Raw genomic sequence first — 17,738 nt, forward strand, 5'->3', positions numbered from 1 at the left:
AGCCCTCACACCTGCCTACTGAGAGATCTCTCCCACTCTGTCAGTATTTGTAAACATACTTCCAGGACACTCAGGAACCTTGGAAGAATAAATTTGGGGTCAATGGCTCTGCAGCTTCCTGTTAAACAAAAGGCTCCTTGACATTTGATTTCATTTAGGAATAGCATTCACATTTCATGATTCTATAAACGAGTGCCAGTTATACTGTCTTAGGAAAGGAACTACTTTAGGAAAGGCATGGCTTACGATCATTAGGGTACTGAGTGAGAAGTTTATTTCTCCTATATAGAGGTTTGTGTTTCTTATTCCTAAGTTAAAAGAAAGGTATCTTCAGAAGGTTCCGTATCCATCCCCTCGGGCAGTCACTGCAAAAGTGGGGTAGACCTCATAGGTTGTGTATGCTGCTAGGTCTTGTCCAAGGGTCACTGCTTGCTTGAGCTGGGCTGCAGACACAGGTGCTGTTGCACTGGGGACAGCATATCCTAGAGAAGGAGGCAGAGAAAACTTCATGAAAGGCAGTCAGATTTGCTCCCTTTGGGCATGTTGTCCTCCTTTAGGAATTTGAAAATATTTAACATTGGCTTAAAGTTAAATTTAAGAAGAAAAAAGTTAAAAGCAAGTATGTATGTTTTAAAAGGTGCTCTCATGGGACACAGTAGGTGGGCACACTGATTTTTAAATGGCATTTGGAAAGCCCTAAAACAGTGATCATCAAAGCAAGAACTGTCCGTGTCACCTGGGTCAGAAGCACTTCATACCTGGTGAATTAGAAACACTGGAGAGAAGATCCAGGAAGCAGAAATGTAGGAGGATGCTGGGTTAATGAAAGTCTGCAATGTGGAGCTTTTTCAGAGTGTCTCGGAAATTTTAAAGAAAGAGAGGCCATTGAGGGGTCAGCAGGGCATGGTGGTGGTTCTGCTGCACCCCTATACCTGCCAAATTAAACATGAAAAACCATTGCCTTCTCCCAAGAAGGATGTGTAGGCACTGGCTAGATCAGTAGTGGAAATACTGTAAAGTTTTAGTGTGTGTCTTCTTAATACCATAAAAGCAGATGTCTACCCTGTCCACGTTTGGACTTAACCATAAACAGCAGAAGCCCTATCTTGGGACCCATCCACCAAGCCTGTCCTTAATGTATTCAGAGGCCTTGATACTGGTCCTCACTCTCAGGGAACCAAAGAGTTTGAGTAATAAAGAAAGCATTCATGCTCTCAGTTTATATTATGTCTGGCTGATGAACATTTGTTTTTGAAGAAGAAAACCCAGTAGTTACTGTCTACAGCTATATTTCTTTGTTAGTGTTCTAGAGCAAAGCCTGGATGTTTCAGAGATGACCCCCAAATTGTAAAAAAGGGAGAGAGGAACTTAAGGAACAAGTTGGGATCTGATTTAGAATTTTAAAAGTCCCGTTGGTTTATGTGCAGTGGGAAGTCTACCCTAGCCCAGACACATTGATTTTTTTTTTTTCCTGGTGGCTTCTCAGGAAGTGTTGGCAGGAAGCTAGCTGGACTATGTTTTTAAAGATCAAATTCATACCTCGGTTGTACACTTTGGTTAGTAATGCTGGCTAATGCACATGTAAAGTTTGGTACTTTTCCCAAAGATATGAGAAAAATATCAATATTACTTTCGTTATTTTGGAAATGGTGCTTCTAAAGTTAGCAAGGAATATAAATGTATGAGTGTGTTTGTGTAGCACTGATTTTTCCTTTAGAAATGTTGGATTTTCTCTTTTCTAATTTCCAATTGGCTAATTTCTTAACTGTAAGGGCATTAGTGTTTTAGATTCTGTCCTTGGAGTCTATTATTCTTTGCCTGACTCCACAGTAAAGTTATAACAGGCTACCAAATTCTTAGGTATTCATTCCTAAAACAACTCTCATGCCCTAAATATTTTTAACTTCTTGCTGAACAAATAAAAGGGAGGATAAAATTTAAAAAAAAAAAATCTTGGGTGAAAGCAAATCCTTTGAGAAAACTTTAAAATTCCCTTTGACATGGCTTATTTATTCTTATAGTATATTGGTTGTCTATGGGTACAGCTTTCTGCTCAATTCTCCAAGACTTGAGAAGCCTTAGCATAAACCCTGAGTAGAAGGAAAGGTAAACACTCTGTCAGCACAGAGGCTGATGACAGTGCTGCCCAGGGAGGACCTTGCTCTCTGCAGTGGCAGCTGTTGCCTTGGTAACCTTACAGGGTCTCACCACAGAGCCTCTCCATGTTCTTACAAAGAAACAAAGCTGGAATCGAGGTCACATTTGTGTGTAAAACATGATTAGCTTTAGCCACATGTACCAGAATGGAAGACATTCACAGTCTTTGAGGAATAAAAGAGAGGAAGAGAGAACCCCAGGTGTTCTGGATATGAGGAATATAAAATTCTCCCACCTACACGTGACCTATAATGTGAGTGAATCAATGGTATAATTCTAGGTCTTGCAAAAACTCTCAAATTTGAGCATATGGAGGGGTACATGCTGAAACAATGACAGGACAGAACAATAATTTCTTCAAAAGAAATAGAATTTTTTACTAAAAAGTAGAGGGTTAAACTAGCTGCTATGAAAAATTTTCTTGCTTGGTCCTTTCTGATCTCTAGAGGTTTCATTTTTAATGATTACCCTTTGTCGTGAGTATATAATAAAGTGGGAAGTCCTTTAAATATGATTCCTGAGGACATGTTGATAGAATTCATGCTAAGCAATCAGCATATGCCCTGGACCAAAATTAGAGAATGATAAATTGAGGCCTCATTGTTTACACATTGAAGAGTCTTTGTCTTTCATGCACACACATTTAATTTTTTACTAAAAATGATTTTTTTAAAATGTGATATATGCATCTTTTTCCAGAAAGTAAAGTAATAAAAGTAGATAGAAGACTAAAATTGGAGAGGGAGTTTAAGCATTGCTAAAAAATCTAATTGACATTGGCCCAATTACTTCATCCAGTACCTGGGTTCTTTTATCTGTAAAATGGACATCATGATTTAACCTAAACCAGTGGTGTCATATTATAAAGCTTGTGAGCATTAGGGTGTCTCATTCAGTAACACCCCCTATTAATAGATTGTCCCAAAGTCTGTTACTAAAAGGGAAAACAAAATGTCATCCCAGACTCAGAGAGAGTGACTCATTCAAGATTTTGCAGCTGCTTTAATTTGAGCTGAGTTGAGAACCAACTCTGCTGCCTTGCTCAATTTCCTTGCCTCATACTTGAATGGTTCACTCAAATGGCAGACCCTTTTTGTTTCACAGATGGTGCAAGTAGGATCTATTGGAGGTGGAGTTCACAAACAATTCTATGAGCACTTGATAGCAAGAAGGGTTTCCCAAACACTCTCTGGCATGATTTTTCCTTACCTGGGAAAACAGCAGCAGAAGCAGCAGCAGCAGCAGCAGCAGCAGCAGGTGTTGTCCCCAAGTCACCTCCATCGGTGGGGATGCCCAGGGTCTGCAGGGTGTACTCCGCTGCGTATGTCTTCGCTTCATCCACATAGGCACTTAGCTTCGGAGGTGTGAAAGGGTGGCTGGAAAGCACAGCCAGAGTAGGAATTTTTAACCTTATATACCGGGGTCAGGTGAAAACCTAAGGTACTCTTAGTTATCATTATCATTTTTTCTGATTGGCTATCTGCTGTCACCATTGGAACTTTAAGATGATTAGATGATGGATTTTGTATGGTTATTTTTTTATAATATTTGCTATTAAAATCTTCTAAATATATGTATGTGCATGTAGGGATATACGTGAATTGACCCAATTGCCAGTGGTCCGTGACATTCTTGGGGCATACTTTATAATTTACTACAGCACATGTGAAACGTAGATCCATAAATGCAAACTTGAGATAAAATCCAGAAGGTGGTATCCACTAACAGGGAGGTCATGTCTTTGGTCCAAAACTTTTAAATGATGAAACTGGGTGTGGTGGCACATGCCTGTAGTCCCAGTGACTCTGAAACAGGAGGTTGAAGCTGAAGTAACTTAGAGAGACCCTAAGCAACTAATGAGACTCTGTCTCAAAATGAAAAATTAAAAAGGGCTGGAGATATAGCTCTAGCTTGGTGTAAAGTGCTCCTGGGTCAGATCCCCAGCACAAATAAACAAACAAATGAATAAAAAAACAAAATAAAAATAAAACGTTAAATGATGGAGCAAACATTATACATAAAAATGGCAATTTCATATGGTTCAAACTAAACACAGATTAAAAAAAACTGGCTATAGTTTTTCATTTATTTCTCATGACCTACTGGTCTCCATTGGTTGATTACATTACACAGTTTTTGTTGTCTATAGGAAATTTGGGGCTTTTTGATGCAGGTCTCATAGCTGGCACCTACATCCCAACTATACATCTCAATGTTTGCATTTAATGACAAATTAGTAGGTAATAGACTTGAGAATTTATACTGTTTAGATAATGATCAAATAAATATATTAAATTTACAAGTGGATCTTATTCTAAGAATTTGGAGAAATTTACATACATTGCGGGATTCTGACTGGCCAGAGCAGGAATAGTTACTTTGAATAAAAATAATTGTCTTTGGTCTTGTCCAATGGCAGAATGCAGCTGGTACACTGGCTGGCCCCAGTTATTTTTCTGACAAATTTCTTCTAATATCTGTAAGAGTAAAAAAAAAAAAACCAAAACAGATGATTTCTCCCTCAAATGTCACATTTGCATTATTTTTCTAGTTTCCAGGTTTTAAACTCTGATCTCCAGAGTTTAAACCAATATGTGAAGATAGAAAATGCTGCATGATTTAATGACTCATAAAATTTAAGTTGAACTCAATTTGAACTCCATTTAAAATGTTATATCTATTAGTTCATAGAATAATTTTCACACCATTTACTCTAATAAGCTTTTAGTTTAGTCCATTAGCTGTAACTTTTTACTAAGAGCTTAATTTCATGACTTGTTTGATATATTTATTTCATCTTTAAAAAAACCCTCTTTGCAGCAATGTGTGGATACATTTACTTATTATTACCCTCAAGTCCTCTGTTTATAGTGGTTTAGAGAAGATAAATGAAGAATATATTCTTATTTAATGTCACTTGTCATAAGGCATATTTAAAAAAAAAAGTTGGTGAAAAGTTTTATGAGTTGGTATTTATTGATGACATTGATAGATGAGTGTTGATAGTTGCAATGTTTGGCAACACATTGCTTTTGGATACCTTTATGGTGACCTGTTTTTTTGATTTGTTTTGTTTTGTTTTTCATCCTTTGCATGTTTTCATTTTTTCTTGTGTAATTACACCAAACTTAATCTTTTTAATTTCTTCATCCAGAAGTCATTCCAGAGAGGTCCTGATCAGCAGAATCAGTATACTGTGCAAAACAGGCACCAGTCTGAGAAAATAACTCTGAGACAGAGCAGTGCCCCAGGATGTGTCTCTTGGCACTTCTTATCTCATTTGTTCTAACACTAATCTAGCTGTGTGGCATGACATTTTCCAGCTTATTAATTTGCAGATTGCTCTTATTTTCTCTGTTAACTCTTTTTCAAAACACTCTTGTAGCATTTCTTGTCATCTGCAAAGCATTCTCCGAGGTTCCCAAGCAATAATAAATTAGCTCTTGCTGGAAGATAGTCAGTCTGCTGTTTATGCTAGGTGAGCAACATGCAGTCAGAGTAACCACTCTAACTACTGACCATGCAGGACAGGAGCCTCTGCTCTTCTGCTTAGGGTTTCTAAATGCTACTACAGGGTATTTTTGTTAGGGGTCACATGGTCTTCAACTTCTCAACCATAGCTGCTAATATTCAGAGATAAATTAATTAAAGACCTTTCTTTAGGTGATACACACAGTTATTCACAGATTAATATAAAGCATGGCCAATTTCTAACCTGAGTTTTGATGTAAAAAGCAGAGATCTTTGCTCATGCTACAGCAGGTCTCAGAAATACTATACAGAATTTATGATTATTGTCTTTTAAGATGTTCTTAAATGATTTCCATGAATACCAGTACTTGAAGTTTTTAATAATTGGATTTTGACTCAAGAGAGGTATTTTCTCAGAAATCTTTATCATGTCACCTACCCGATTTCTCTACAATCATGTGTTGGTATCATCCCACTTTATTGCCATATGAAATTTGATGGTTATAATCATTTTTTCTCTCCAGCACTTAACACAATGCACTGTTCATAAGAGAAACCCAATTAAAAAAAAACAATAGCTGATTGTTACTCTGATAGGCATTCTTTTAAAAACAAATTGCCTGCTAGGTACAATGGTACATGCATGTAATCCCAACAGCTGGGAAGGCTGAGGGAGGAGGATCACGAATTCAAAGCCAGGTTCAGCAAAAGCAGGGGGTTAAGCAACTCAGTGAGACCCTGTCTCTAAAAATACAAAATGGGGCTGGGGATGTGGCTCAGTGATCAAGTGCCCCTGAGTTCAATTCCTGGTATGCCTCCCTTCCCAAAAAATCCCCAAATTGCCTAAATAGAGTTAGCAGAAACTTTAGATGAACTAAAACTGTGGTTATTCATCCAAAGTACAGTGTAGAGAGATCAGCATATAATGCACACCCACAGGGAACAGTCTAGGGTTAGCATAGATTCTATTTTGTCTTATTTTCAACCCTGAAATTCAGTTTTCACACTGAAACAAACTTTATAACTTTCAATTTTCATTTAAGAGAAACCTCAGCCTCCTACAGAAACACGGAAAGTTAGAACTGTTAGATGATTGCAAAAAAACTTCACCATAATGCCACTGAACAAATATGATCATTGTAGAAGACTCAATTTGATATGACTGATGGCACGTTATAGTTAAAGATTCACTTAGATATCATGGAATAGCTTTCTCTTAAACACAGCATTTCTAAGAAAAGATGTCCTGATTGGTCTATTTAGAGTTCCCTGCCTTTAGTACTCTTCATTTACCAACTGAATTGGCTCACACACTTAGACATTTATTCTAAGCCAAGGTGTTTGTCTTGTTTTATTTCAATTTAATATATTGGTTGACAATTCTTAATAGATTCTTAGATTCTTTGCATTTGAGTGGAAGATGATTTAAGATTAAAAAATAATGAAAGAGCCTATAATGGAAAATGACACTCAATACCCCACATCCCCTCAAATTACATGATGTTGGCTAGCCACTTTATCTATATAATATATATAATATCTATATATATAATCATAGCCCAAGTAAGGATCAAACACAATCATTTGATGATAGGTGTATGATGATCATTGGCCCAACTTAAAGAAGCTATCTCTGTAATTAATTTACCTACCTGGGGAGCAAGTTTAATTCCTTGGGGTTTTAAAGTTACAGGATTCATTGGGGTGAGCTCCATCCCAGGTAAAATATCATAGAGTTTGTCTTCTCTCTTGTCTCCTTTGACTTGGTATCCACGGCCCAGGCCTGTGTATGCCAAATAGCCACGGCCGCCCAGTCCTCTCACTCCCGCAGCCCCTACAGGTACATTCATGTAAATTTCTAGGAATGTAAGAAGGCATTAAACTGAATCAAACCACCAGGAAATCACCCTGAATCTTACTGTAATGGAAAAGTTAGCCCAACTCACGTTGATTACAACCTCAAAGATAGGTAGAAAACTCTAGGAATCTAATGTGATGAAACTCAACCTAAATTAAGGCTCACCGTAGGCATCTCTGTTTTATAAACTACCTGAAACTAATACCATCAGGGCTTTTGATAAGCACATGAGCAATTTAACAACTTTGGTATAAAGAGAAACTTTGCAATTTCCACCTTCAGTTAACCTTTTCTTAATGTTTTTCTGAAGACTAAAGTTTGGAAATGTGTGTATTGAACATTTCAACATAATATGACCACTTGTATTGAAACCAGTCTTGCATACAGACTGTCACTGATCAGAAAATCAGAAATGAATTCTAGCTTCCCCAATTATTCTACCCCTAATGGCTTAATGGAAAACCAACATATAGAGAAAACATGTTTTTAAGATCATCATTCTCTTTCTGATATTCTGTCAATGTGAGTCTTAAATTTCCATTGAGTTTCACACATAGATTCCTTTTGAGTTTTGTTTTGCCATGTTGTTACTTTGATTTCCTCTTGGTGGCATAAAGAGATAAAAAAACTAAATTGATTACCCTTCATCCATTAATATTATTCATTGATTCCTTTCTTTTTATAAATCATATATATTTCTCTTAGAGTCTTTTTTCTACATCACAACTGGTTGACAACTTATATTAATATATGGCTTGCTTAATGATATATTTTAGATTATATATGTATGATGTTTCAATGACATAATTTATTATCATATAACATAGAAGTTCTGTAGGAAGACCTGATGATTTCTTTTGTATTACAATTTTGGCAGGGATGATTATGATTGTAGAACTTTTAAGCCTGTTGAAGGATAGAGGTCCTAAAATGCCCAATTCAGTTCTACTGAAAAATTGTAAAACAGTAATATGTTTGTCTCCACAGTAACATGGATGTGTCTCCTTGCTTCTAAGTTGAACCCAAGAATAGATCTAAATACAGAGTTTGTAGTTATTGCTAATATTGATGTCACCTTTGGAAAACAGGACTGGGATTCTGCTGGCATTAGCCATATTCTAGCACAACCACACTTATCTATCCTATAGGAAGAGACAAACCAATTGCTTGCTTGGAAATGAAAAATGTTTTTCTCATCTTCTATATTACTTGAACAGACTGAGCTCAGAAAACTGCTTGAATATTGGGAATTCTTATAGGATTCAAACATGAAATTGTTGTGGTCTGGAAGTTGGGCTGAGTTTGTTTTTCTATTTGGAGTTTAATAGTTTCCCATACACTAAAGAAATCAGTTGATTTCCTTAGTGATTGGCTTTTTGAAGGCATAATGTATATTCATTAGGAAAGGTCAGATGAGAGTATCCCATCAATCTATTAGTCTATATTTATGGTGATTTGTAATTTATGATAAAGATGATGCTACTCAGTCACCATCAAGTACATAAAGCCTTAAAATGTTTTTTGTTATTTCAAATCAATTTCCATTTTGGACAATACTACTTTGCCTTAGAAGTTTGTTGTTGTTGTTGTTGTTTTACTGTGGATTGAACCCAGGGGAACTTTGCTACACAGCAACATCCTCAGCCCTTTTTATTTATTTATTTGGTACTGGGGATTGAATTAGGGGCACTTGACCACTGAGCCACATCCCCAGCCCTATTTTGTATTTTTATTTAGAGACGGTTGCTTAGTCCCTTGCTTTTGCTGAGGCTGGTTTTGAACTCATGATTCTCCTGCCTCAGCCTTCAGAGCTGCTGGGATTACAGGCATGTGCCACCACGCCCAGCTCTTTTTATTTTTTATTTTAAGATAGGGTCTCGCTAAACTGCTAATGCTGGCCTTGAACTTGTAATCCTCCTGTCTCAGACCATGTCCTGCCTTTGGAAATTTTGTAATTAGTACAAGATGGTAGAGCTAGGTTTTAGTTCATTCAAATTTTATGGGTCTGTGCAAAGATCAAATTTGTGCACTAGTTTCATTTACACAAAGTTCTGATCAAGGTTTTTCAATTACCAGTTGTAATGTAAAAAAAAAAAAAGATTCCTATGAAGTGAGAGCTATTGATATATTTGATTTTTAATATGCATTTTTCCAGTCCTTTTCTTCCAGTGGTCACATCCAATTGGTCTAAGGCTATTGCACTACAAATCATTTGAAATCCTGGAGTTACTCTAATACAGGAAATGATTGGTGTTACCTCTAACAGAAGGGGCTCGGATAATGGCCCTGTTGCTGAGGTGACCTTTTGTGGCTGGGAAATGAAGACTGGGAATTGCTGCATAGGCCTGGGGGGCGTAGAAGACTGGAGCTCCAAGGTAGGTTGTGGTGGGATCATAAACATGGCCCAAAGAGTAGGTGTACTCTCCTTGAAGCATGGTGCCCCTTCCACCTGTGCCTCGGGTATACCTAACATAACTGTCCTTGTCCACTGGTTTGGCTAAGGTCACTTCAATGGGGGAACCATCCAGCACCTGTCGTAGAGAGCAAGGAGGAAGCAACATAAGAAGATATTAAGACAATCGAGTGCGGCTGAGCCCTAAAAACATATCTTCTTCTGAGTGCTAGAGTATTTCCTGTATATTTACTGACTGATTCAATTATTCACATCTTGTGTCTTTATAGATTCTTATTTGTATGCCTCTTGATTTTCTCTGAGTGGTTTTGTTGGTAAATTGCATAAGGTGCCAACAGGTTTGACAGTGGCATACTGGCTACTGTTCATTGATATATTGGTTATGAATTTAAAATCTAGAGATAGAAAAATTATGAGATGGAAAATTATGTAATATCTCTATTATGTGAGATATATATTTTAAAGCATATATTTATATAGTCATATAGTTACCAGAAATTTTAGGTTCATTATGGGTGAAGTATAATTTTTACTACATGACATAATAAAATAAAGGTGAAGGAAGACAACAAAGAGTTCTTATCACTTGTTAACACTGAGCTACTATGGGTTCTTTAGCTAGGCCTTTTCAGCTATCAGGGAGCCAAATGTCTTGCTCATTAGAGCCACTACATAATAGGTAATTTTCACTGGGGAAGAACAGAGGCTCAGGTGAGGCCCAACTCAAGGAATAGAAACCTATGAGGCTATGCATTTTCTCCCACAGATACTTCCTTGTGAAAAAAAAAATTGATCCATTGAGCAATTGGGAACTAATAAACAGGGTTGACAGGGATCGTGATTGGGATATGGGAGCAGTACTGAGAATTCTCCAGTCATGAGATGCTTAAAACATGCTCTCTAGAGTTATTGGAGTAGCCCTTCTCCAATGCAAGTTTCTGAAACTGCATACAACTCCAGATATTGAAGATAATGGCTGTGTAGGTCTTCTGTGTAACTTACTCCTATATACAGTTTGCCTACCCATGAAACAAAGATGTCTCTCAACAAATACTTGATAGATTGATGTATTTTCTTGTTTAAGGGACAAAGTGTTGTCAGAAAACATTCATGGCTTCTTTTGAATAAGAAAACAACCAGTCTCTCATTTACACAAAGAATGTAAATAACAGAAAGTGTTCCTGCAAAAATTTCTGTTCATAGCAGCTGAGTGTACATCCTTATCCTTCAATTTCATGAGTGACTCAGTGGTTTCTGGCTTACTGAAGTGTGCTGGACAAAGCTGTGCCTCACAGTCATCCTGATATTTTCATTAGCCTCTGCAGCAACTTTCCCCTAGTTTCATGTATCTACCTGAATTTTTAATAGTAGGATCCAGTGTCAAATATAGACAGAATGGACAAAACCCAGCTAATACTCAACAATCATATATTGCTATAGATGTAATTGGAAGAGACTTGGAATGTTGAAGGAAGGGGAAGGACTTAAGTATAAGACTCTTTATATCTTTCGTTCTGTCTTGAAGAAAATGAGGTACTCAAATAGGTCTCTGATTATAAGAACTTCCATATCAGGAAATGTTTTGAATGAAATAGTCACTGGCAAGTCATATTTCTTACTGTAATAGATTTTGTTCTGCATTTCTCTGCCTTTTCAACAGCATCTTATACACAGTATAGTATTTTAGTTGTTGAGTTTAGACATTTGAATAGTTGGGACAATGTCTTATTGATCAGTAGACTCCAAGCCCCCCCAAATTTTTATCACCTCAGAGATACACATAAGTATTTATAGAATAAGTGAGTAATCATGTTCAAAACTAAATTCATCACATTTTTCTCCAAAATAGGCTTTTCTTCCTGACCCACCTAGTCTGTCATTATGGAAAACTTATAATGACTTCTCCTTTTTCATCATCTCTAGTCATTTACTACACTTTGAATTAACTCCCCCAGAGTTCTGCATAGAGGTCTCTATTATATTCCATTTCCACCTTAGTTCAAGCCCTTATTTTGATGATTGTAATAGCTTTATAACTAGTTTCCATCATCTCTTTCTTGCCACTCAAAAAGTCAACTCTTACTAGGTTAATTTCTCCAAATTATATATGATCATTACTCTACCTCACAAAGAAACTTCAAAGTCTCACCTTCTTTAATAAATGAAATGTAAATACCCAGAGTTGAAATAATAAGCCTACATATGTCCTGGGAAAACTTATTTTTGATTTTTTTTCATGCTACATTATACTTAAATATAATATTTGATCTATATTTGCTAATAATATTAAATATAATTAACTCTATATGAGAACACTGCTGTGAAAATATCTAGCTGCAAAATTGACAATAATTTGAATACTTTTATGCCATAATTATTCCAGTATAATTATTTAGACTTTAATTTACAGTTGGCTTTGGCTTCTCAGCAATCATCATGTATACTCAGAAATATTTCCTAATAGAGAAAAGCTAACTTACAAATTGTTTTCAATGTAATAACATGAATATGTCACATACATTGAATATATCATATGAATGAATATGTCAACATATATTATGTATTCGTTATTACTTTGAAATAATGGTTTGTTTCATAGGCATGTAGGTATGTATTTAAATATGTATTACCTTTTGCTTTTCAGTATGCACTGCCTTAAACATTTTTGAAGGCTTCAGGCTGTCTGAAGATACCTGGGCTGGAAAGTCTCCCATTTTTCCCTCTAGATCAACTCCCCACCAATCTCTACCCTGCCCTCTGCTCTGGGAGACTTCTCTATATGGCTCCTCTCTAGGGATTGTGACCTTCTTTATTATCACTGGACTTGCCACTGAGGAACATTGACAGGCAGGTAGAGAGAAAAACAACAGTGATTTGCGGGCATGTATTCTCCTGGATCCCTCTCTAAGAGGCTACCTTGGACTGGTTGTATCCTTTAACCAAAGGACATTATACCTTTCAGACAAGATTGAGCCTGTTCAAGGTGGTATGGCCCTAAGTCACTATGCCTTTTGAAAAGACCAACTGTACCCACTTCTTTTTTCTTTCAGGATTTCTATTAATGCCCCAGTCCCTTGTGCCTTTGACTTCAGGAGTACTGTGAGCCTCAGGTTCCTGTACTACCTCTTTTAATTTCCTTCCTCCCCACTCACACATCTGTAATTAATTCATTTGACAATGTTTTTCTTTTGGTATCCTGACAGATGCAAGACTCAAATGTAAAACAGCCCCAAGTGCATTATGTTTTAACTACATTGCTTACCAATTTTGCCTTGCTATGCCCAATTCTGGCCTCTAAGACTGAGTCTCCTTTCCATATTTTGTCTTTTGAAATTAGATCCAATTTCTAAGGCTTCTCCTTTGTATTATCTTCTCATGTCCATGAAGATTTTCTGGTTCTTGATGACCCACTTCTTCATTTGAACTTTTTTTTTTACTGCTTTTCTATCTCTTTTTACGATATTCTACCTAATTGTACTTTGCATAGGTGTTTGTGTGTTTCTCTTATTCCTCCAGGAGAATTCTGGCTCTTTGATAAGTATTTTTGGTTTGATTCTCTTTGTATCACAGATGATATTAGTAGATAGTGTGTTTTAGTGTTTATTGGACTGATGTAAATACTAAGTTGGTTTCTACAGACAAATCAGTAGTAGGGATATAGATGTTTGTTTTCCTTCAGATATTACTCTTGGCAAGGTGGGAGATTCTAAGCCATCCAGAATTGGAAGATCAAACTCTGAGGGTAGAATGACAGATATCTTGACATTTTAAAAAAGGGACCGTTGGCTCTTAAAATACTGCACTAGAAAGTACAATAATGAGAGAAATTTGGAATTGGGTGGGGGGAGACACCTTAAAGTAATTAAGTCTAATCCCCTCTTTCTAAGAAAATTGTGGGCCAGTGATTTGTTCAAATCAGAAAAATAATTAGAGGCAGAACTGGACATATTAGCTCCATCTCCATCCTCCACTGTATGTTTATCATTTTTCTTCTGTGCATCTTAAGGGGACTGCAGAAGCCATGTTGGACATGGGAAAAGATGCAGTGCAGTGGACTTGTTGCTCTATTGAACAGGAATCTGTACATATTTTATCCTTTCTCCTACATTACCTTCCCGTTTAAAGCTTTCATAGCCTCAACTGCATCTTCTCGGTTACTGAAGTGCACAAAGGCATAGTCTCGGATTTTTTTTACTCTCTCCACCGCACCTGAGAAGAGAGTGAAAGTAGCCCGATTAGCAAACTTGAGACAGCATTGAAATGATGCAGTTAGCTTCTGAGAGTGCACATAAGGATCTTATTAGGAATATTGTGTGTCCAGGTTTAAAGTTCTGCAAATTTCAAAGATTTTGTTTGTAAGTTTAAAACAACACTTGCAGTGTGACTTGTTATAATTATCTGTGGATTAGTGTTTTCTACTTCCTAAGATTTTTAAGGGCAGAAATGGCAGCTTACTTTGCATTTTATATAAATGATGATATCATATGCAATGGTAAAATGCCATTGAATTGAGTTGAACTCAACTATTGGTCATCTTACATATTTAGTTGATTACCTTTTTGAAGTTTTATGCTATCCCTCTGAAATATCTTATTTCTTTTGACTATATAATAGAATTTTAGAGCTAAGTGAAACTTTAGTAATGATTTTAATTTTTTATTACTTTTACTATACTTATTTTTACTTATATGTTAGGAAACTATGATTCTGACAAGATAGGTGATGTTTATCTTCCACATAGCCAGGATCTAGAACTAGATCTTCTATATCTTATCCAATACTCTTTAAATTAAAAAATAATAATAAAATTGCTTCTGAAGAACATCTGAGATTCCTCCCATGCTATAATGATATCTAAAGATTCCCTCCCATGCTTTAATGATATCTAAAGGTTGGAAATCAAGTAGGTATCTACTAATTCTATTTTGAGGAACATTTCATATAGAAATAAAATTTGCATTAAGATTATGCATGAGTAAATTAATTATACCACTCTTGAAACAGCAAAAACAAAATAACTTAATATACATTTTTTATGGAGTGACTAAATCTGGTACATTTATACCAATATCAGAGTCTTCAAAGGGAACAGAATGGACCTGTAGGTACTTAAATGGAATATTGAGACCCACTGTTTATTTACTTATTTACTATATTTATTTTTTAGTTGTAGTTGGACACAATACCTTTATTTATTTATTTTTATGTGGTACTGAGGATCGAACCCAGAGCCTTACACATGCTAGGCGAGTGTTCTACTGCTGAGCCACAACCCCAGTTCCCACTGCTTATTTTTAAAAGTTACAAAATACTGAAAGAATGACAGTTGCATGAATGAATTGAATAAGGATGGGGTATGGGATCCTAGAGTTGTTAAATTGAGGATCTCCTACCTACTGGTTGTATGACTCTAGGTAAGCTACTTTACTCTGGGTTCTGGTTTTCTTATCTAGAAAATAATGGAACTAATACATTAACATACATTATTGGGTCACTGTGATGAATAAGTAACACATGATGTAAAGTGCCCACTGTAATGCCAGCCAGTTGTTAGAAGTTTTCTATATTAGCCATGAATTTGTAGGTTTTGGTATGTGCTCACACCATAATACTAAAATATCAGGGAAGGCTGAGTTCCTGAGGCTGAAGAAAGACAAATCTTTGGGGAATCTTTAAAAAGAAAAAATGACATCCTTGCTAATTAACTTCAGTGTGAATCATCAGCTTATTATTTTATTATGCCCGAAATAGCACCCAGAATCTGAAACAGACAATATGAATATATTCAGTGAATATTCTCAGGCAGTTTAACATGGTAGCATTGTGGCCCAGGCTTGTCAACATTCTAGAGTATTTTTCTGGAGACTTAGACATTCTGTCATGGAAAAATGTTATTACTGTGCTAAAACAAGCCAATATTGCCCAGAATATGTCCCATGATACACTAACCCGCCAAGGTAGCCTGCCACAAAAGAGAATCCATGCTCCAAAAGTTTGGGAAATGAGGTATCACACATCTCTTCTTGAGGACTTTCAAGCATGTTAGAAGGCTAATGACTCTAAGTCCCATAATGAAGAAATCTGCTTAATTTTGCAGAAACTGGTGTTTACAAACTTATTTGACCAGGGGACCCTTTTATCAGGAACATCTACTAACATTTTGTAGATGTGATGTTCTGTATTAGTTTATGCAAATGCTCATTTTTATACTGTTTATTGAAATGCTTTACCAGTCTCAGTGTTATAGCTTCCATATTGAGAAGAAAGAGGTGGAGAGTCAAACTTGTAGTTTATAATCAACATTGAAAAGTATTGGGGCTGGGGATGTGGCTCAAGTGGTAACGCGCTCGCCTGGCATGCGTGCGGTCCGGGTTCGATCCTGAGCACCACATACAAACAAAGATGTTGTGTCCGCCAAAAACTAAAAAAATAAATATTAAAATTCTCAAAAAAAAAAGTATTGACAAGATAATTAGCAACTAGTTATCCCTTTTTGTTGGGACCTTTCCTTGATTCTTTTTCCTCCCTCTTCACCCAGTTTCCAAAGATTGTCACTGCCTTACTTTTGCACCTGAAGTCAAAAGTGTATTCCATTACAACAGTGGTTCTCAACTGGGGGTGATTTTGCAATGTCTGGAAATACTTTTGGTTGTTATGGAGGTCACTATTGGTGTCTACTAGGAGGAGCCTGGGCTGCTGTTGAATATATCCTACTATCTTCTGGACAGATCCCCACTATCAAGAATCATCTGTTCCAAAATTCCCTTAGTGCTAAAGTTGAGAAACCCTGCATTAAACCTAGAGTTATGGCCATGAACTCAATAACACAGTCAATATTTATCGAACACTTATTATATTGCTGGCCCACAGACTGAGGGTCTGAGGATTGAGGACATAACAAGAGAAAAAAGAACTTATATTCATGGAATTGCTAGTTTAGTGAAGTAAATGTGGATTCATTACTCACACAGATAAATACATGATTATAATATTGTTAAATGTTGTATAACCATAGGTATCACTCTCTAATCCAAAAATGGAAATGTAGCTTGAGTAATGTACATTCAATTATGAGAATGACCTTAAACAAGCTATTCTCTTTAAAGTTATCAGAAGCCACCTGAAGCATAAGCTTGTAAAGTATTTTTTGAAAAAGTAACCTTACATGTACGTCCCACCTGGTCTAATATTGTTGAATTCCTTTTCAATCATCTCTTCAGAGGTGGACAGCATAAGATTTCTTACGTATAGGATTTTCACGGAAGACATGGTGTCTTCATCAACTTCTACTTCTGGCTCTGCCCAGTCTACTGCAATAGGATGTCCCCATAACTGAATTCTTCCTGTGGAAAATGATCAAATGTATGGTACATTATTTGGAAATAAGGACAACATTATCTCAGTTCATGCTGATGTTCTTTTAAATTGAACTGACCCTTGAGGTCTTGAATGAGCAAGACCATTTAGAGAGGTTATTGTTGATTTTAAGACATGCAAAAAATGTAAAAGTTGGTTAGAAGTGAGTTCTGTGTGACTAGTGGTTTATTACAATGATTGAGTATAAAAGGAAATAGGTTGTGGTTTGAAATAGAAACAGTAGACATGTTTGGGTCTTAAGATAGATCTTACAGGGTAAAGATAGCTGTTTAAAGGAACAAAGAAAAAGGAGAAAAAGGCCAAGAGTGGATTGAGAACTCAGACACAGAATTTGGTTTCCTGAAACATTAAAAAGGTCAGTAGAATATGTGTCTGCTGCTATTGGAATCTGTATTGTTATCTGGCCCAGGCACCATTTGAGATGTCTAACAAATGGTACTTGGGCAAGGGTGGGTAAGACCC

At 36.4% G+C, this 17,738-nt stretch overlaps 1 protein-coding gene across 2 annotated transcripts in view; it reads right to left on the bottom strand.

The window, feature by feature from the left end:
• Window positions 1-330: 330 nt before the first annotated feature.
• Window positions 331-17,738, bottom strand: part of A1cf (APOBEC1 complementation factor) — a 46,671-nt gene continuing 29,263 nt past the window's right edge. Inside the window, exons 5-11 of one of the 2 annotated variants that reach the window (XM_071610759.1) lie at window positions 17,078-17,242; window positions 14,011-14,108; window positions 9,744-10,017; window positions 7,281-7,462; window positions 4,498-4,634; window positions 3,367-3,533; window positions 331-482 (exon numbers count right to left, since the gene is read on the bottom strand). In XM_071610759.1, the coding sequence (XP_071466860.1) occupies window positions 331-482; window positions 3,367-3,533; window positions 4,498-4,634; window positions 7,281-7,462; window positions 9,744-10,017; window positions 14,011-14,108; window positions 17,078-17,242 (1,175 nt within the window). Of the gene's footprint in view, window positions 483-3,366; window positions 3,534-4,497; window positions 4,635-7,280; window positions 7,487-9,743; window positions 10,018-14,010; window positions 14,109-17,077; window positions 17,243-17,738 lie in introns of both variants that reach the window. The other variant, XM_027949242.2, reaches the window with a different exon arrangement.

Source organism: Marmota flaviventris, chromosome 4 (genome assembly GCF_047511675.1).
Source record: "Marmota flaviventris isolate mMarFla1 chromosome 4, mMarFla1.hap1, whole genome shotgun sequence".
NCBI lineage: Eukaryota > Metazoa > Chordata > Mammalia > Rodentia > Sciuridae > Marmota > Marmota flaviventris.